Below are 21,938 nucleotides of genomic sequence, written 5' to 3' on the forward strand. Positions count from 1 at the left end.
GTTTGCGTAGTTTTTGTTGAATTCAGAACATTTTTATTATCGTGATTCGTCAACATTCGTATTGATAAAGCGGAGAGAAAAGCTTGACGTAAAATTTGAACGAAGCGTATGTCAGAACGGCGACGCCATATTGGTCACGTGGCGTAACTTGGGATTAATAGATTGAATACGATTGTATTTATGGGCCATCCTAAGCCGAATAGTTAGAGTCCGCTGCTACAAAGCAAAGCCATGCTGAAAGTGACAGGTTTCGATTCCCGGTCGGTCCAGGACCTTTTTGTAATGGAAATTTCCTCGATGATAAATGACAGAATTCACAAAAATGTTACAGTAAACGGGCATGAAAAGGGCGGTCCATTTATTACGTAAGGCTATTTTTGGGATTTTTCAACCCCCCCTCCCCCTATGGTAAGATTTTCTGTATGAAAATAAAAAATAAATTGTATGGCGCGTAAGAAATCTCAATACCCCCCTCCCCCCATAAACCCTTACGTAATTATTGGACGGCCCCAAACGAGGTCGAAGAGGACTTGCTAGCTCTTTTTCTTCTTCTTCTTCTTTCTGGCGTTACGTTCCAACTGGGACCAAGCCTGCTTCTCAGATTAGTGTTCTTATGACCACTTCCACAGTTATTAACTGAGAGCTTTCTTTGCCGATTGACCATTTTTACATGTGTATATTGTGTGGCAGGTACGAAGATACTCTTTGCCCTGGGAATCGAGAAAATTTCCTTTACGAAAAGATCCTTGACCAGCGGGATTCGAACCCACGACCCTTAGCATGGCCAAGCTGAATAGCTGTGCATTTACCGCTACGGCTATCTGGGCCCCACTTGCTAGCTCTTGGGGTTTGCGAACGCCGTGTGCTAAACTCTATATTGAATTGGTTGCGACCAAATTTCATGGATACTCTCCGTCCATTGAAAATCCAAGTGATCTGGCTGATGCCGTTGATACTACAACATCCTACATTATGGAAGCTTTTGAAGAAGCATGTCCTCTGCGGTCTGTAAAGACCAGGGCCGTCCATTTTCAATTCATTGAAAGCATTTTCAGTCCCCAACTGACTGACTCAAGCTTCTCTTTCGATTGAAACTCTACTGTTTCGTTTCAATCCGACAAACATTTCCTTCCATCGCAGCAAGCGTAGTCTTTCATTTCTTTCGTGCTGCATGTGCGTCGCGCGTTATTTATCAGAGCCTCACCGCAGCGAGCTGGTCTTTCAATCGGTAGTCTCTAGCTTTAGGAGCTGAATAATTCAAATGAACGGCGTGGTGGTCTGCATACTTTCTCTATCTTAATTTATTACCTAACAAGTTATATACATTGCAAAAAATATGCAAAATCCAATTTGAAACATTTTGATAGATTTCAATGCATTCAAATGAAACGAAATTCTTACTCTTTCATTTCACCTTTCTTATTCGCTGCTTTCAATAAGGTAACGAAACGAATGAGTGGCGAAAGAAGAACGAAGCGACGTAGTTGTTCGTCACCATCGAGACGACGCAGCCAAGCCTTCGTGTTTCACAAAATGCTTTCGAAAATGCACAGCCCTGGTAAAGACTACAAGAGGGACCCCATGGTGGAATTCCGATCTGACTAGACTCAGGAAACAATGTAGAAGGAGTTGGAACAGACGCCGTTCAGCTGGATCAGAGTCGTTCAAGTCGGCTCGCAAGGCTTACAAGAAGGCTCTTCGTTCTGCTGAACGATCCGGCTGGAAAAACCTTTGTACAAATGTTTCCAGTTTGAGTGAAGTCAGTCGGCTGAACAAAATCCTTGCAAAATCTAAGGATTTCCAAGTGAACGAAATTCGCTTACCTAATGGTGACTTTACTTCTTCCAATGAAGAAGTTTTAGAATGTTTATTCAATACACACTTCCCCGGATGTGTGGACTAGCATCTACGGATGAACCAAATGTCTTTTCATGTAGTTACGAGTCCCTGGCCTCGGCTCGCAGTATCGTAACTACTGAATCAATTCAATGGGCACTTAACAGTTTTGCTCCTTTCAAATCTCCAGGAGCGGATGGGATTTATCCTGTTCTGCTCCAAAAGGGGTTTGAGTTTATCAAAAATGTTTTGAAAAAGCTACTTGTAAGCAGTTTTGCTACCGGGTATATTCCCAGATCCTGGCGTGATATTACTGTAAAGTTTATCCCGAAAGCGTCGTATGAAAAAGCGAAGAGTTTTAGACCAATCAGTCTGACCTCTTTTCATCTGAAATGTCTGGAACGCATTATCGATCATCACATCCGTGATGCTTATTTGGCAAACATGCCTCTTCATGTGAATCAACATGCTTACCAATCTGGAAAGTCCACTGTGACTCTTTTACATTCGTTCAGAAGCAATCCTGCTTGGGTGTTTTCTTGGATATTGAGGGTGCCTTTGATAACGTGTCTTTCGATGCCATATTGGAAGCAGCACGAAACCATGGGCTACCTACAATGATTACCAATTGGATTCATCAAATGCTCAAAAACCGACATCTCTTCTCGACATTGCGTCAAGCAGCGATTCGAAAATTGAGTGTTTGCGGATGCCCCAAGGGGGAGTCTTGTCACCACTTTGTGGAATCTCGTAGCAGATACGCTATTGAGGCAACTCAATAATTGCGGTTTTCCAACTTACGGATTTGCCGACGACTATCTAGCTCTGATAGTTGGTATGTGCATAAGCACCTTATTCGACCTGATGCAAAGTGCTCTTCAGTTAGTCGAGAGTTGGTGTCGCCAATATGGCCTTTCGGTTAACCCGAATAAAACATCTATTGTTCTTTTTACGGAAAGACGAAACCGCGATGGAATTCGACCTTTACGTCTTTTTGGCACTGAGATTAATGTGACTGATCAAGTAAAGTATGTCGGAGTCATTCTAGATTCCAAACTTTCATGGACACCTCACATTGATTTCAAAGCCAAAAAAGCTTGCATGGCCTTCGGTCAATGCCGGCGAACCTTTGGTAAAACTTGGGGCCTCAAACCCAAATATATCAAATGGATTTACACAACAGTTGTTCGACCAATATTGGCATATGGATGTCTTGTGTGGTGGCAAAAGGGCGAAGTGAGAACAATCCAATCAAAATTGGGCCATCTCCAGAGGATGTGCTTGATGGCGATGTCTGGTGCGTTCTCTACAACTCCCACAGCAGCGCTCGAGGCCCTTTTCGACGTTGCGCCACTACACATATATCTTAAACAAGAAGCACTTTCTTGCTCTTACCGTTTATGGGTACTGGATCTACTGGAGAAAAAACCAGTGAATCGTAGATCTACACTAGCGTTGGGCGAATTTGATCAGAACATCGATGTTACTAAATCGATTCAAATTCCATATGTCGAATCGATTCGCCGATTTAATCGAATCATTTGAATCGATGTTTTTGAATCGATTCGATTTTAAAATTCACAATTCACAAAATTTACAAAAACAAGGTCTTAAAATAAGACCAAACGTAATTGCATTTGGTAATTAAATTCCTTGAATTAAAAACGTTTGAAATTAAAAAATATACATAAACACCTCAAGGTTAATTCAAAATAAGGTTTATGGTTCTTCAACTCATTAAAAAATTCTGATTAACTTCGTCTTTTTGAATCGAAACAAAAAATCGAATGAAGAAAATCGATTCATTCCATTTTGAGTCATCCCAACATCGATTCAAAAAATCGATTAATCGGAACGAAAAAATCGATGTTCATAAAATCGATTCAAAATCGCCCATCGCTAATCTACACACACTTCGTTGTATCCACTTTTGGTGAATTGGGACAAAATTGTCCTTGCTCCAAGTGATCTCACAATTGCTTGTCACTTTCCTTACAGGACATTTATCACACAATTCCCTTCACGGGAAGAGTGGACGTCTGGCTATTTGGAAAGAAGTATATCAAACAATATAGTATGTTACACTGATGGCTCCCTTCTTGAAGGTAGAGCTGGTGCAGGAGTATATTCTCGTGAGCTAAGGCTGAATCAGTTTTACTCGCTTGGTAGAAACTGCACCGTTTTTCAGGCGGAAATATTTGCATTATGTGTGGAGTGCAATCAGCACTTCAACAGCGCGTAATGGGTAAAGTCATATACTTCTGTTCAGATAGTCAAGCTGCTATAAAAGCTCTCGCTTCGGCCAACTCAAGGTCGAAGCTTGTTATCTATCGCATGTCGAACTCAAATTGAGGAACTGAATTCAGTCAACTATGTAAACCTTGTATGGGTATCTGGCCATTCTTCCATCGTTGGAAATGAATTGGCTGATGAGCTAGCTCGCGATGGAGCATCGCATGACTTCATTGGCCCTGAGCCGGCTATTCCAATTTCGAAGTGCTGGGTGAAGCTTTTTAGGGCGCTGTTCGAACCCATTGTGGTATGGGGCTACATGCTCTCATTTCGCTTATGCGATCTTCCCTCTTCACGGGACCCCACTCATATTTCCTCCCATCTTTCCCTCCCCTTTCCTCTCCCTTCGGGTAGATGATGAAATAGGCTCAAATATGGCGATGGGTCAAATCTCCCAATTGGTGGGGAACGTGCCTTTGGAGCCGGCCTTCTGATACCTGATCGTGATTCGTCAACATTCGTATTAATAAAGCGGAGAGAAAAGCTTGACGTAAAATTTGAACGAAGCGTATGTCAGAACGGCGACGCCATATTGGTCAACGAAACGTGACGTGGGATTAATAGATTGAATACGATTGTATTTATGGGCCATCCTAAGCCGAATAGTTAGAGTCCGCTGCTACAAAGCAAAGCCATGCTGAAAGTGACAGGTTTCGATTCCCGGTCGGTCCAGGACCTTTTTCTAATGGAAATTTCCTCGATTCAGAATTCACAAAAATGTTACAATAAATGGGCATGAAAACGTGGTCGAAGAGGCTCGAAGAGGACTTGCTAGCTCTTGGGGTTTGCGAACGCCGTGTGCTAAGGACGATTTTCGTCGGCGTGCAGGAGAACGGTGTGTGGCGGCGATGAATGAACTACGAGCTCGCTCAACTTTACGGCGAACCCAGTATTCTGAAGGTGGCTAAGCCTGGATGGATTTGCTAGGCAGGGCATGTTGCAAGAATGCCGGACATCAGACCTGTAAGAATGGTGTTCGCTACGAATCCGGTCGGAAAAAGATAGGTGGATTGACCAAGTGCACCAGGACCTAGAGAGCGTGGGTCGCAGTCGAGAATGGAGAGAAACGGAATGAACAGAGTGAATTGGCGAGGTTTTTTAAGTAAATTGATGTAATACCAAATATACCAAATATAATCAAATAATAACATTTTTTTTAATATTTGATATATTCCGCAAATTTCAGAGAATTTAGCAATGTCTGAGAATAGTTTTACTTCAATTGTTTTCTCTTTAAAAATATGTATGCATTACTACAGCAGTTAACAGGTTGCGGTCGGCGGGATCTTTAGCAGAATGCGTGACTCGAGACAGACAGTCGAATTTATACATTGTCTACGTAAGACCTTTGCTATAGGAAAGGCCTACAGGTCTTACAAGTCAGGCTTGACCGGTTAAGTAAGTAAGGTGATCACAATCGATCTAAAAAGATTTTGAAAGAACTAACGTGAGTTGAGCCACTCCTCGAATTTTCAAATGATACTGACGTTGAAGAAGTCAACAAAAAGCCTTAAAAAATGATCTTTTATCAAAGTTTTTGTTACTAGGGAATATTGTCATCAAACAAATCATGCAATGGAATAATCAATTTTTTGTTAAGAAGATTAATTCATAGTAATTTATTTCAATAATGTTTTTTTACATGACGTTAGATGTATATTTTTCCTGATAATTTCGTAATTGTTTTAATGTTTTCTTGTAAGATTTTCGCGGTTTTATCATTTTTATCAATACTATAGTATGCTAGTCTTGTGAGTGTGTGTATTTAATTTCACATATTTTTATTATTCTTCTAGAAATGCCTGTCTACTGCTTTCCGACAAAAAAAAAACTGACATTCATGACCAATTCATTTATTTTTCTAGCATTACCCAGCACTTGAGTTACTATGAATGAATTTGCTACATTTCTCAGCGATTGTAATTAAACTATGAATTTGCCAGGAAGGTAACCAATTTTGCTACATTTTTTTCTTTAATGGAATATTACGCTCGTAATATTATTCTTCACTAAAACAGAAGATGCGTTTCGCATGCTTTGACTACTTATCGGCAAAAAGGTGTGCTTAAAAGTAAATATCACCTCTTCGCTTACGTGTGTCAATCCATCCCACTATTGGCAGTTTCTTTTTCTTCATTAAAGTGCGGGTAAGTCCATAACTTTTCAATGTTACGGACTTGGCTACGGATCAGTAGTAATATCGCTAGGGATAGATTTTACACTACGTGTATCTAAACATCATTCGTGTGATTTGTTCACTGATTTACTATTATATGATATGAAGTAACAAATACAAATTTGTAGGTCTGTTAAAGAAAGTGTAAACTATCACCATTCTATTGTTTTAAATTCTGAATATCATTATTAACAGAAATATTGCATTGTAAATAGGGCGACATCTGTAGCGGCATTTTTGAAATGCTTGAATATAATTTATGAAGTTATGATCAGTACATTTTAGTTCTCAGTGAATTAGATTGTATCGTAAACGGTTCGTCGCTTCTCTCTTGCAATCTTTCTTCAACCACTTTTCATGACATGACAAAAATGTTTGCTATAAGTTTTACTGGTAAATGTTTAGTTATTTTAGCTTTCCGTGTTTTATATTTAGAATGATCAAATCATTCTAGTATTTCGGTTTTGCTGGTTTGGGGTATAAAGTATATTTAGATAAAGGTTAATTGTTTAGTCTTTTCTCATTCGCTATCATGGGGCTTAACATACGCATAGCTTGCTTCATTGGCTATTTTCCTTCGTATAACGATCGCATACAAAAGTTTCACACAGTTTGCATAAATTTCACATGGTCCATTATAAAAAAAAGTTATTTTGAAACTAAAACCAATTGAATTGGTTCTGATGAAAATGTTACATTTATAGTCTTTGCCAGATAGCTTAATTTCATTTTCTATACTATGTTTTTACTGCTGTGTGGATAAGTATTTCGTGCAAGTTTCCTCATGATACGTTTCACACCATTTTACTGCAGTCGGTATGTGATGACTCTGTTGCTTATTCTCGGTATGATTACTTGATTTTTGATGTATCAAACATATTATTTGCTTGCTTTCTTTTATGCTCATACAACTAGATGAATTTTTAACTCCTAAATCTTGCTCTGCACTATTTACTAATTTGTTTAGTGAAACTTCTGATTCTGAGGTAATTTTCAAAGATGTACATCGTTTTTCATTTTGTTGTGTTTGTGTATCAGATACTTTTTTTTCTGTACAATATATTTCTTGAGACATCTAGATAGAAGATGATATACGGGATCTCTCTTTGTATAGATTTCAACGAAATTTTCGCTAAATTTCATCTAAATATATGTTCGTGGTACACGCAGTTTCCGATGCAAATGTTCGTTTTTTTTTTTTGAAAAGAGTTTTGGGAGATGTGCGGTAGGGTTCTACGAAAAACCCCGGATCATGCAAGTGTTTTTATAATTTTCCTTCAAATCGAAATACTATCATATATTATTCTGCACATTTTTGAGGAAGTTGTCCGTTTAGCTCATTCTGTTATTGAACTAGTGCATCAGAAACTATCTTCTCACGATAACGAAATGACAAATGGTGGAAGAGTGGACTTTGAGAATTAAGTTTTTAGCGAGTTTTAACTAGACATCTCTGTCGCTCCACTTCGCATACAACGGATTGGGAAGTACAAGGCTTGTGCCGTAGAAGTAGTGAGAGTATAACAGGCATACAAAGTCAAGTTACTTCTGAAAATATATCAAATCAACTTACTTATTGTTTTCATTCAGATATTGATGGTAAAACATCCAATTTTATTTATAGACAAACAATAGAATGACCTGTTATTTTTTTCTGAATTAAGACTCATTGCAAATGTAAAAAAGTCCAGCCTTCCTTAAAAACATATTCTTTTGGTCATTTATCTTGAAAGAATAGCAAAGGAGTGTAACAATAATTGCGCTAGCTGTTACATCTATGTTTTTTACTATGTGGTTGTGAGGTACTGGCCATTTTGTAACTTTGAGTTTATCTCTTTTGTTCGGTTTCAGTTGGAATCGTTGCGTTTGTGTACTTTCCGTTTGTCATTTTGTATGTTTTTGTAAACGTTCAATTGGGCTATATTATTACGGTTCTTTTTTTTGTAACGTGATCGGAGTTTTGATAGATCTCTTTGGTAAGATAATATGAATATACAATTTTGCTATTAATCTGTTTATGTAATGTTGCTGCGATGAAATATTTGTTTAATAAAATTCAACTAATTGCAGTAATAATCAATAAATTTAACTACGTTGGAAACAAACGTGTCTTCAAATTTGTCATTACTTCTGATGCCATTGTCTGGCTAGTTAATTACTTTTGAGAACAGCACAAAGAGAGCAGATTCATTCAGTTCAGTTTACGACGTATTTTTTTCATTTGTTCCAGTAACTTTAATAGTAAAACTATATACAATTTTCATTTATTACCACCGCGGACAATCCTATCCATAACAATTTATGCGCTGGGTTTATTTTTGGACCACACAAATGAAGTATCCTTGTATTTTTTTTATTGCAATGAGGTGTTATCCTTTTCATTCGAATTAACTTACTTAGAGGTAGCGAATGACAGAAATTTATCTAATGTGAATTGATTTTTACACCCACGGATATAGTGCGTGGTCTACAATGAGAATTTTTGACGGTGTGGAGTTAATTCTTCTCACGCCTCGAAACCTTATTTGTCTTTTCCGTTGAAAATCGTAAAATCAAAACCGGATTCGAAACAAAACAACGTTCTTCTCTAGCCTACAATTTTGATACCAAATTTAGTTAAACGTTTATCACAATCATTTACCTTGATTTAATTTTCTGGGTTTTGCTTTAGCTTTTAGCCAATTTTGCTTATTTTCCTCGCTCTACACAGCCAATCAGTTCGTTTAGGGTCGTTTGATTTTTCTTCTTAAACTCAGCTCTTTTTAATGATTTGCCTAAAGTTTGGTTTTTAGTTTCAGTCTTATGCCAATCGTGTGTGTTCAGTTTTCCCGCTTCCATATTTTTCACGGATATTTAAAGGTAAAACAATTCGAGTAGATTAATTTGCCAATTTTTCCCTAGCCACGGAGAACACAAATTTAACACCAGCCTAACGATTTTGCCTATGAGGCATAATTATGAACCCCATATCTTTCAAACAGTTAACTCCATCACCTGTTGTTTTTTTTACGGATTTCTGTCATTTTTTTGTTGAAGGGCATTTTACAGAAAGATTAGTGATACGTTAGTTACGATTTTTGCTTGTCTGTAAGTTTTGAAATAGATTAGCAATTAGTTAGTGTTTCGGCACGCTTGCCAATTTATTTATGCTACCTAACAAGATGTAGTATGTAATTTGCATATGTCTAATGAGGTTGATTCTCGGATGAGACGTTAAATTTAATTATTAATAGTTTAAGACATCGGCTTCCTCGTGGTGAAGATATAAATACAGTTAGACTAAAAATTGGATATTTTTTTACAAAGATTTATAGCCGAAATGGCTGAGATTTTGCATTATCTTAATTTTCAAGTCTTCCATTTTTCTCTCGTGTAATGGTATATATTTATTTGGTTTACTTTACTCTAGACCCAAAATTAAAAAAAAAAAGCAAATTAACCCAAATTTAAAACTTGAAAATAAAACGCAAAGTTTTTCGGAGTTTAATCATTAGCTTTAATGCAAATGAGCTATTTCACACCAAAGTAGTTCAGTAGCTCAAGGGCTATCATTATTCGAGCCAAGAAATAGGATTATATGCCACCACGCGGCGCTAGTGAGCATGAAATTTTTGTTTTGCGGATACTGCAGGATCTTGACTTTTCAGACAGGCACCTTCGGCAAAGTTGTTCAAGAGCTCAGCGACTGTCATTATTTTATTGTCGCACCGCCACCAAACCGGATCGCGCCAGTGAGACTCGCGACGCGCCTCAACTCGCTGCATTTTGAAATTAGTTTTTTTAGTGTGGCGTTGCATTCTTACGATTTTTATGAACACAGCGCACTATTCACATATTAAATGCGACGCACGGGGCCCGAGAAAACAATAATTATAAATAAATGTTGGTCTTGATTTCTACCGGATACATAATACAAAATCTCGAACTCGATTGACATTTCAGTCGTCGCGCTGTTGTATTTTGTATTACGGTTATTAAGAAAATTTTCCGGTTTGCGGTAGCCGCCGAGTTCTACCGCAGCTGTCAAAGTTCTACCGCAGGCTTCGAAATCATTCTATCATTGAAGCAAACAATTCAATCATAGTATGCTTGAAAGAAACAACGGTATGGAAAATAGCAACAAACAGCAATCATCAAGACGGTATCCAAGGTATCATTGAAGCCTACTGATGATTTACCAGTACAAATCAGTGATGTGACAGCTGCGGTAGCTTTTCGTTGGACCGTAAAACGGAAGGTTTTCTCTGAAATTGCAATACAACACTGTTGAAAAAACCTCGCTTTTCGTTCACAACAACGGCGTGGTGGTTCTGACGGTGGCAAACCGCGCGACGACTGGAAGGTTAAACAAAGAAAGAATTTGAGCAACTGAACAACTCTGCCAAAGACGCCATCTTTCTAAGAAATCAGGCTCCTGAGATATTTGCGAAACTAATGTTTTATGTTTACTAGCGCCACCTGGTGGCAAAATTTTGAATCAACTAGCTCAAAAAATGGTAGTCCTTGAGTTACCGTACAACTTTGCCGAAGACGCCATCTTTCTAAGTGGTCAGGCTCCTGAGATCTGTGAAACACAAGGTTTATTCTCACTAGCGCCGCCTAGTGGCAAAATCCCGAATTTCTTGGCTAAAATAATGATAGCCCTTGAGCTACTGAACAATTTCGCCGAAGACGTCATCTTTCTGAGTAGTCAGACTCCTGGGATATACGCAAAACCAAGGGTGTTGTACAAAGTACAACGCGCGACTACTCGCGTTATAAAAATTCGCGCGACGACCGAAAGGTTAACTCTAGTTTTGTGCGTGATGGCCTCAAAGCTCGCCTAACAATCATCTCTCGGGCGGGCCGTCCCAAACAGCATCATCTCTCACGCGGGTCGACCCAATCAGCACAGGTCGAAACGCGGGCCATGCCAGACAGCAGATGCTGATGCATTTCAACACTCAAACAGCGGGATGCCTAGCAGCGTTGTGAGCCAAACGAATACACCCACAAAACATGAACGGTAGGCGAACCTCGTTGCGTAAACCCCCCCCCCCCCCCTGGAAATCGCTCAACATGGTCCAACCCTGGGTGGGAGGCACAGATACTACACACGAAATATAGAACAACGTTTGTTTGAACTGCAAGATAGTTCCAGCACAGACAAACAGACGTCACACTCTTATCATTGTGCATCGACCACCTTTTTAACGGTCGATTCAAAAATATGGTAGATGGTCAATCCACCACCTGCAGCGCTCGCATCGTTTTTGTTCGCGTTTGACGTTTACACACTACCGCCATCTGTTGGCCTGTCGGCCAAACGAACTAGTTTTAGCATTGGGCGTACATGTCATCGTGACTATGATTTTGATCGAGATTTGTTCTAAGTGTTACGTCTGTTTGTCTGTGGTTCCAGCTTGCCAATAACAATCAAGGCAGGCTTGGGGAAAATCGCTTGTTTTCTTTTGTCGTGTACTTTCGATCTTTCCTGACAAACATGGAAAAGGGACCACAGTTTTCTATGCACTAAACATTTCTTCACAGACAAACAGACGTCACACTCTTATCATTGTGCATCGACCACCTTTTTAACGGTCGATTCAAAAATATGGTAGATGGTCAATCCACCACCTGCAGCGCTCGCATCGTTTTTGTTCGCGTTTGACGTTTACACACTACCGCCATCTGTTGGCCTGTCGGCCAAACGAACTAGTTTTAGCATTGGGCGTACATGTCATCGTGACTATGATTTTGATCGAGATTTGTTCTAAGTGTTACGTCTGTTTGTCTGTGATTTCTTTTTCATTGGAAAAAGTAAAACGATGCGTTTTTCAATGCTTTATATTCAATCAGATTGAAAGGTGCTCACATTATGCTTGCATTATGTGCATGAATTGATTTTCATTCGATTTTTGTCACTTTTGACGAAATGCGAAAATGTGTTTTAATCAGTTACGCGCTTTTTCCATGTTAGTCCAATGTTTGAGATCTGGGCTCACAGTGACAGTTCGTGACAGCGGAATCCCGGCTCACTTGACGTACAGAAATTTTGTATTGGTTTCTCCCTCCCAGGTCCAAACAAAATCATTTAATTCTAGTTTGGTCTTGAATCTTATACAGTGTACGTATGCTCGTGCTCATAACATTGCATAACGTAAGGCGGATTTTCATGTTGATTGTTAAAATCTTTGAGTTCAACTTTCTTACAGTGTACCTGATGTGTCAATCAACGTTCATAAAAATCAAAACAGTGTTTCCTTCATCGCTTATTCTGGATTTTTACTGCATTTTATTTGTATGTAAAGTTTTAGTGAACATCCTGAAAATTTGTATTCAAAACTTGTGGTAATGCATTGCAATACTATTTAATATCCTCCATTTCAACAGACGACTTAGCTCTTTTAGCAGAACAACAGAAAGCATCAACATGGACACGGCTTCCATTTCATCCGACCACAAAGATAACGCAGAAAAGTTGGTCACTCAGATGAAACCCGAAGACATGACCTCCAGGGAGTACTATCTGGACTCGTACGCTCATTTCGGATCCCACGAGGAAACTCTGAAAGACGAGGTGCGAACTCTGACCTACCGCAACGCCATATACCACAACAAGCACCTGTTCAAGGGCAAAACCGTGCTGGACGTGGGCTGTGGCATGGGAATCTTGTCGCTGTTTGCCGCCAAAGCCGGTGCTGCGCGGGTTATCGCAATCGATTGTTCCAACATTATCGATCACGCCCGCAAGATAGTCGAAGCGAACCGTCTTGATCATGTGATTACATTGATCCGTTCCAAGGTGGAAGCTGTCGAGCAGCTTCCGGACGGCATTCCGGAAGTGGACATAATCCTATCCGAGTGGATGGGATACTGTCTGTTCCACGAGGCGATGCTGGATACAGTTATCTACGCCCGGAACAAGTGGCTCAAGCCCAATGGTATGATGTTCCCTGATCGTTGCACTCTGTTTGTGACGGCCATCGAAGAGCGCCAAAGCAAGGACGAACGGATCAACTGGTGGGAAGACGTGTACGGGTTCAACATGAGCGCCATTCGGAAGGACGCCATCAACGAGCCCCTGGTGGACGTGATTGATCCCCGCCAGATCGTCACCAGCTCGTATCTGATCAAGGAAATTGACATGTACACCGTGGTCCGGCAGGATCTCAACTTTGAATCCCCTTTCCATTTGATCGCCAAACGGAACGACTTCGTCCAGGCGCTGATCACGTATTTTAATGTGGAGTTTACCAAGTGCCAGCAGCGGTTGGGCTTCAGCACCTCGCCGGAGTCACCGTACACCCACTGGAAGCAGACGGTGTTCTTTCTGGACGAGTATTTGACCGTGAAGAAGGGCGAGGAAATCTGCGGGAAGTTTGCGATGAAGATGACCGGCCAGAGGAAGAAGAGCAAGGAGTTGAAGTTTACAATCGACGTGCGCTTCGAGGGGGAGCTGGCACAGATTGTGGAGAGCAATCAGTATTTGATGCGCTGATGGATTCGGCCAACGAGTTATTTTCCGGAAAGCTGTTTATAGCTGTTAAGTTTAGTTTTACTGCTCAGAAAAGCAATGACAAGTCTTAAAATCACAGAAAGTGAACTATCTCGCTATCAGAGATAGAAAAAAATGAATTCGAATCATTATTAACTTTCAGACAAACATTCGTGCAAGTTAAATCTCCTTTTTGTATAAAATCATTAGAATTAATGTATGTCCAATGGTTCTACATCGGTCAGAAATATACGGGAACATTCTCATATGAATATGAAAAAGGATAGAGTCGTGTTGAATTTTGTCACCTCGGTACTCGAAACCGAAATTTCTCACCTTTCTCTACAGCCAGGGTTTGTTAGGATATATATTTTCAGAGTCTTGGTCACTATTTTAATGCAAGTCTGATAAAAGTCTATTTTAATTGGAGGTTTTGAAGTCTCTGTTTTGACGACAACGGTCTTTAAAGTCACTTTTGTCCGCTTTCTGCTTGTAGTGAATCTTGGTACAAAATTCTATAAGCTTCACCGAAAAACCTGCGGCGACTATTTCAAAGTTTCACATGTAATTCTACTCAGACTCATCGAGGTAAAGCATAAAGAATTCTTCTAGTGCTTTCTTCAAAGATTTCTTCTGGAATATTTTCAGAGACCCCCAGAAATTTATCTAAAGATTTCCCCATCGAAAATGCTTCCAGCGATTTTTCAAGGGAATTTCTCCACGAAGTCCTTGAGCACTTCAACGCTACCACCTTCAGTAATTTCCATAGGAATTACTCCAAATTTTTTTCAAGCGGCTGTCCAAGCAATTCCTTCATATATTTTTCTACCAATTATGCCACTAATTTCTCCAGTTGTTACTCAAGAAGGAGAAGATTTCCTCAGATTCCTACAAGAGGTCTTGGAAGAAAATCCTCAAAGGTTTATTCTTGAGTTTTCGAATAAAGTCGTTAAGGTTTTCCTTGCCCAAGAAATCCTACGAGAATTCGTGCGCTAATTTTTCCACTCATTCTTCATTTTCATATAATTTCCTTCGAGAATTACTGCACGTTTACTCTCAGCAATTGCTCCTTTTTTCGCTTGTTCAATCGTAGACTTTTCAATTAGTAACAAAACTTATGCCAAAAATAAAGTAGGGGAAGGGTTGGTAAAATGAACACCTTAAGGAAATCATCTTGTTTCTGATAGAAAAACGAGGAATTTGTATAGTTCTTTCGCACAATATCAAAAATAGGGATGTAATCTATAGCAGCGACATGGATTCAAACTAAAATAGATAAATTTTCACATATTTTCATCGCTATCAAAAAGCGATGCAAATGTTCATTTTACCTGCACTATGTGGGTAAAATGAACAGCTGTGTGTGGTAAAATGAACACCATGCAAAAAACGTGAGCAAAACAAATATTTCTGAAAATTTTCATTGCCCCACCGAAAATACATTCATTGAAGATGGTAACTTTTTTTTACTATTACGTTTATTTGAAGGCTCACACGCCGTATCCGGCATCACAGAGCCGATATTCAGCTTCTATTATGAATAGAAAAATTCAAACCCTTATTATGTTTATTATTAGTTACACTCTTCTCAATTTCCGATGATACAACGGTCGCAGTATGATCAGTGTTTGGGGAACACTGATCAGAACAAGCCTTCTTTTTGGTTTCGCTTTTCTCGTTGATCCGTCTCGATCGCCGTCGCTTATTTTTTGTAGCCTCATTGTGTTCCGTGGATGAGTTTGACTAAAGAAACTATAAATTTAGACTCTTTAAGTTTGACGCATTGTCATCATCGGTCCAGTCGTCGTCATTGTTGTCGTCGTTCTGTTGTTTCGCTTCTGCTGGTTCACTTGCACGAACAGGAGATGGTGATTTTTGCCGGTTGTCGTTTATCGGAGAAAAGTCATCCTGATTAAACAACTCGTCCGACGATTTGGATGCTGTCGATGTTCGCGATGATTTATTAGTTGGTGCGGGACTTGAATTCGGACACTTCTCGCCGGGATGAGTCGATTGGCCGCATCGTTGACATGATTTGGGCTGGTTGATATACGAAACCATTGTAGGCTCGTTTTCAATAGTGATGAAAGAAGGAATTTGTCGAAATAAGTTCATCCTAAGCACTCGCACTCCGTTAGATATCCCGGGAAAGTAGTGCTTCCACTTCTCGTTTCTAATGGAGATTACCTCTCCATACTTCATCATGTGGTCAGCAACGGTAACGTGGCTCATCGACGGTGGGAGGTCGTGGACACGAACCGTCACTGCGTCACAATCGATGTAGACCGGAATCCGAAATTTCGTATTACCGCAAAGCATTGCACGCTTCCAATTATGCTCTGATTGGTAGCGAACGGCAATTTCTTGCGTTTTCATTTCTATCTAAGATAAAGATAGGACAACTGGGAATAAAATTGAATCCAGTTTGTGATCCAGTCGCTGATTGGTTGAATTTGATGTCTGCGAGTGTGTAGTTGCGTGTGGCAAGTTACCATCGGATGCGTTTGTTTTGGTTTTGCCCGTGTTGCCGGATTACTATATTGGGTCGTTATTTTTTACGGTTATGCATAAAATTTTGTAGCCGACTGATGTAAACCTAACAAAAAAGTGAAACGAAATCAGATGGAATGATTAAAAATTTGAAACTGTATGTTGCAAAACTACAAGTAATAGTAACATTTCCAGGAGAAGACGGCACAAGGCGAAGTGACAGAACTTTTGCCTTTGATAGATATGCATTTTTCTTCTTCTTTTTGGCATTACGTCCTCACTAGGACAGAGCCTACTTCTCAGCTTAGTGTTCACTGAACACTTCCACAGTTATTAATTATGAGTTTTCTATGCCAAAGTTGCCATTTTCGCATTCGTATATCGTGTGGCAGATAAGATGATACTCTATGCTCAGGGAAGTCAAGAAAATTTCTATTAAGAAAAGATCCTGGACCGACCGGGAATCGAACCTAGAACCCTTCAGCATGGCTTTGTTTTGTAGCCGTGGACTCTAACCACTTGGCTAAGGAAGGCCCTATAAATATGTCTAAAGTAAATATATAATAAATTGAATCGAATGAAATTATTCGAATTGAAAAACAAATTTTAGTGTCCGCGGCTACACAGCAATGCCATGTTGAAGGTGTCTGGGTTCGACTCCCGGTCGGTCCAGGATTTTTTCGCAATGGAAATTTCCTTTCCCTGAGCATAAAGTATTATTGCACCTGCCACACGATATACGTATGCGAAAATGGCCACTTTGGCAATAAAAGCTCTCAGTCAATAACTGTGGAAGTGCTCATTGAATGCTAAGCTGAAAGCAGGCTCTGTCCCAGTGAGGACGTAATGCCAGGAAGAAGAATACACTATAATTCACCTAATCAATACGATTAAAAAATAAATAATAATTAGGAATATTTTTTTGTGAAATAGTGTACCGTCTTCCATACAAATGGCAACACTGTTTTTACGTAACACGCAAGGGTGGAAAATTCACAACTGGGCTCATGGATGAAAAGAAGAACAACTAAAAGAAGTCAGGTGTCCGATCTTATCTTAGATTTCTATAAGCACACAGTTGCGCGTGTGATGCAACTGTATGCTTTTGAGGTCCGCAAGCTGGAGCTTTATTTCATTCTCCAAAAAATCCTTCACTTTTGCCACATCAGGGCGAACGGGGAGGACACTAAAGTCAACCACTAGAGTATTTTTCCGCGTACCGGACATTTTCTACGAAATGCGAACGAAAGCGAGAGAGGTGAAGAAGTACGTCCGACGCGAGCAGAGATGGGGTTGCAACTGGTTGAAGATGGTAACCCATTCAAAAACAATTCTAAAGGTATCAGATTTGACATCATATCATAACGATATTCACCTCACTGAAAAACCTCAAGCCTTCCGAGCTAAAAGTTACGTCAGTTTTAATTTTCAAAGGTGATTTTCTAAAATCTAAGTTTTCGTTGATATTTTTACTTCAATTGACCTACGTATCAACTCGAACACTTATGTCGAATTCGTTTTTGAACCCAGGTTGGAACTGGCGCAACCCGTTCTGAATCACAGTTTCAACCCCAACCCGATTCAGGTTCGACCGAACAACAATTTGCTTGACGTTTGTTTGTTTATGTGTTGATCACCGACCCAGTTCCTAAAAACGAAAACGACATTAGATTTATGCTCTAAATCGTCCGGGTGTGATACAAAATCATCAAAATGTGTTTTTTCTCGGTAAAAGTCACGGTGTTCATTTTACCACCCCTGTTCATCTTACCACCACTTCCCCTACTTGTTGAATTATAATTTTTAAACCACTGAAAAACAGTTTTTTTAGTTGAAATAAGCTTGAGAGTGATTTGTTCAACTCTTGTTCCACAAAAATGTTTATTGAGAAAGTGTCCGAGCATACACGACTCCCTTCTAATAAATTGAAAGTTGTTCTGATTAAAAATAAATTTGGGAAATTCTGATGTATTTTCATCATACACAAATAGCGCTATGGTCAAATATTACAATTATTATAAAATTTCTTAAATTTTGAATCAAATGCGTTGAATTTGGGCACTTATAACGATAACCGAGTTTTTTTTACCTTATTCTGCAGCCAGGATTGGTAGGATTTCTTTTATTCAAACACTTGGTCACGATTTTGATGCATGTGTCTATTTTAATGGAAAGACTATGTCAACCCAAATGGTATCTAATGCACCGACGAACTTATACTGCTTGCTGTGGATTCTTCGAGTTTCCTCTTCTAGTGATTTCTTTACAGATTTCTAATGGAATACTTTCAGAGACTCCTCCCGATATTGATTATAACAACATCTTTCCAAGGGATTCTTGGAAGAACATCTCCGAGAAATCCTTGAACATTCCAACGCTACTACCTCCAGTAATTTCCACAGGTATTGTATAAATTTTCCCGGACTACTCAGGATTTCCTCCAGATATTTTTCCAATAAATCTTCCACCGATTTCTCCATTTTTGTTATTTTGGGGGAGATCTTCCAAATATGCCTAAATGAGTTCTTCCTAGAAAATCCACAAAAGGCTTATTCCTAACTTTTTAAAGAAAGCTATTAGGTAATTTCCTAGAAATTCATAAGAATTGCTTCGAAAACTCCTCCAGGGATTATACTAGGAAATCCAATAACCCTTTGACGCTCAAGGTGCCTGTAGAGCACGACCACTTTTCGATTGGTTGGTCATATTTGCTGAGCTTATATTATACATGGGAAACCGTTATAAGCATTCCATTTTATTTTTCAAGATCTTGATATTTAATAGCAATGATTAGAACACTCAGACCCCTTTCATGTTGATCCAATAGTGTAACTATTGATAAGCAATCAAATAACTATTGACTTACAATCAATACTTTTTTACGATTTCAATAAATTTAGACAATCATCATCAACGTGTTCAAGCACATTTTGTTTAGAGCATTTTTCCCATCCAAAACGGGAAGGGGTAGCTAAAAAGATCTTCCAGAAATGTCTCAAAATATTGACCTACGATTCCTCCTGAAGCCTTGTAGAAATGTATTTAGTATTGTCTTCAACATTTCATCCAAGGATTACATCTGCAGTTTCTAATAATCTTAAAAAAATAAATCTCAAACCACCCCCCTCCCCCCACCACCCCCAATGGACGGACCCTTAGAAGCATTCTTAGAGAGAAATGTCTGGTCAGATTGGATGAGGAATCGAACCTGGTTCAGCATTTCCGGTTAGGTTTCTTCTTGCATTCTTGGTCGTTAACTGATCTTTTTTTCTAGATTTCTATTTTCAAGAAACTCATTCACTACCAGCCCTGTTTGCACTCGTAACAAACCAAAATCTCAGTTGTCGAAAGATTATCTCAAAAGCTCATTATTATTATTTGTTTGTAAGCCACCCTAGCCAGCCGCTTTTCACACGACATTCGCCTTTGGTTATGCAACAGAATAAAAAAAACATTTACCTAGATAAGCCGCACAACTGAGCCTAAAAGTATGCAATAGTCGTCACTCGAACCAATCTCCAATGAACGATCTGTTTCAGCTCCATCGATTTGATCGTTTTTGTTATACGCTTTTCCGATTCTTAACTACACTGGACGAAACGTGTCGCTCTTTTTTGCCGCTCACGTCAAAGAGGGGAAAATTATTATGCGTCGAGAAAAGATCATGATAAAAAATAAGTACTAAATGATGAACGAATCGAATAGAAATTAAATCCCATCAAAAGAAAAGCATTGATGAAAAACAGATGAGTGAAAAGCCGAAATACAATTGAGAGGGTTTGAAGCATAGTGGTGGAAGTGACCAAAAACCCAGTTTTGAGAAAAAATGGCTTTGAGGTATTATTCAAAAAGTTGAAAGAAATGTCACTTACGCCACATTGCTTTCGGCCCTCCCAATTCAAAGGAATAAACAAATAGCAAGAAATAAAATAAACATAAACTTTTTTAATTAAATTATATGATTTTTATTTTCGTTTTTTTTCCTAGCTTTATAAATTTTATATATAAAATTTGCAACATTTAAAGTATAATACACATAACAAATGATTTCTAGAGCTGTGTGTCTGTCTGTCTATCTGTGTTTTTCTCTCTCTTATTGTTCGCCTTTTGCCTTTTCTCTTCGCTTCTGTTCGCTTTTTCTTTTTCGTTTGCCCAGTAAAAATCATCATTCACCGCATCTTGTGAAATTCATTTCTTTGTGTTATTGTATTTGATTTTTCTTTTTCTGAAAGTTTCATTGCATTCGGACTCCCAGTTAACAGAGCCTCGTATGTTCAGGATTTATTAAGTTTTTCGACATTACTTCCACTTCCTACGAGTGGTTCGGGGTTTTCTACAAATCTAGTACTTTTACCAAATTTGCGCGGGTTTTAATTTGTGTGTATGTGTGTCCTGAAATATGGGTTGGTCAGAAACTTGAGAAGAATATCGATACGGCACTCGATTTCGCATCCGTTGCGGGGTTGTTACCGTAGCCGCCACCGGGAGTTTGATTCATTGCACATTCGTTTACACTGTTAGTTTAAGTTTTTTTTGTTTAATATTTAATCTATGTTTTATCATTTACATTTGAAAACTAAAGAAGATTGCAGTTGTGTTTGTATTTGTTGTTTTTCTTTTTCCTATCGCGTTTGTTTCATCCTAAATCCAAAGAGGGAACAGGCAGTCGAGAGGGAAGGGGGGCGTGCGCGGGTGTTGATGTGCGGTGGAATTTTGCAGCTTGCAAGGAAGCTCAATAGCACGAGAAATACATGTGTGTAGTCGAATTGAGTGGGGAATGGGTACAGTTCTGGGCAGTTGAGCGGTAGTACCAGATTCGCGACGCTCATCTCCGGGAGGAGAGATTTTGTACTAGCACAATGGATAAGTGAATTTTGACTAAACTAGTTGATTTAATGCACCAATTTGCTGAATTTCTCACTCTCATACCGATTTACTTTAGTTTTTATGTTGACGTATTTTTTTTTTTTGTTTTTTACAAGGGGGAAATCTGCAAAACAGATCCCCTGAGAAGATAACTCAGGGAATGCGGGGATGACGCACCAACGACGACCCGCTAAAACCAGCCTATGCACTGTGCATGAGCAATTCATTTAGAATTGCTCAAGTGGTGAACAGTGCATCGACATGACCCTTGGACTCAGACCCTCATCTCCCCGGAACCACCTTACGGTATTTCTTCGGGAAGGGACCAGTGCATATAGCACAACACGTGTAGCAGAAGTAGCCTAGGCAAACTGCTTCTCCTAGCCGACTTAAACAATGTTACAAGGGACCAGCCTCGGCAGGGCTAATCCTCTGCAGCCAACTCTTGGTCGGCGCGCCATAGACGCTGCAATTCTAACATAATGTGAGTGACAGCCGTATTTACTGCATTCCAGCACTCGGCATCCGCACACATTCTCTCTATAATATTGTCGGGGGACGTGTCCCCTCCGCATGTAGTGAGCATGCGACCTCTCACAACAATGAAACGGGGGCAATCGAACACGACATGCTCCGCTGTTTCCTCTACACCAGCACAATTGGGCACGCAGGAGATTCTGAGTGCCCGAACCTATGCAGGTACTGTCTATAGCAACCATGTCCTGACAGAAACTGCGTCAGGTGGAAGTTCACTTCCCCATGGCTTCTACCATACCAATCTGACACATTTGGTATTAGCCG

At 39.5% G+C, this 21,938-nt stretch overlaps 1 protein-coding gene across 4 annotated transcripts; it reads left to right on the forward strand.

Moving 5' to 3' along the window:
* The first annotated feature begins 12,293 nt into the window (after positions 1–12,293).
* On the forward strand, positions 12,294–14,065 carry LOC110675562 (protein arginine N-methyltransferase 1-like). 4 transcript variants are annotated; one of them, XM_021840883.1, is made up of 2 exons: positions 12,294–12,634; positions 12,686–14,065. In XM_021840883.1, the coding sequence occupies exons 1-2, from the start codon at positions 12,417–12,419 to the stop codon at positions 13,782–13,784; spliced, it is 1,317 nt and encodes a 438-aa protein (XP_021696575.1). In that variant the 5' UTR covers positions 12,294–12,416; the 3' UTR covers positions 13,785–14,065. The 4 variants fall into 4 exon arrangements, with proteins under 4 accessions (XP_021696575.1, XP_021696576.1, XP_021696578.1 ...); XM_021840884.1 differs by having other exon boundaries at positions 12,695–14,065; XM_021840886.1 differs by having other exon boundaries at positions 12,698–14,065.
* Positions 14,066–21,938: the final 7,873 nt, after the last annotated feature.

The sequence above is a fragment of the Aedes aegypti genome, chromosome 2 (genome assembly GCF_002204515.2).
Source record: "Aedes aegypti strain LVP_AGWG chromosome 2, AaegL5.0 Primary Assembly, whole genome shotgun sequence".
Taxonomy (NCBI): domain Eukaryota; kingdom Metazoa; phylum Arthropoda; class Insecta; order Diptera; family Culicidae; genus Aedes; species Aedes aegypti.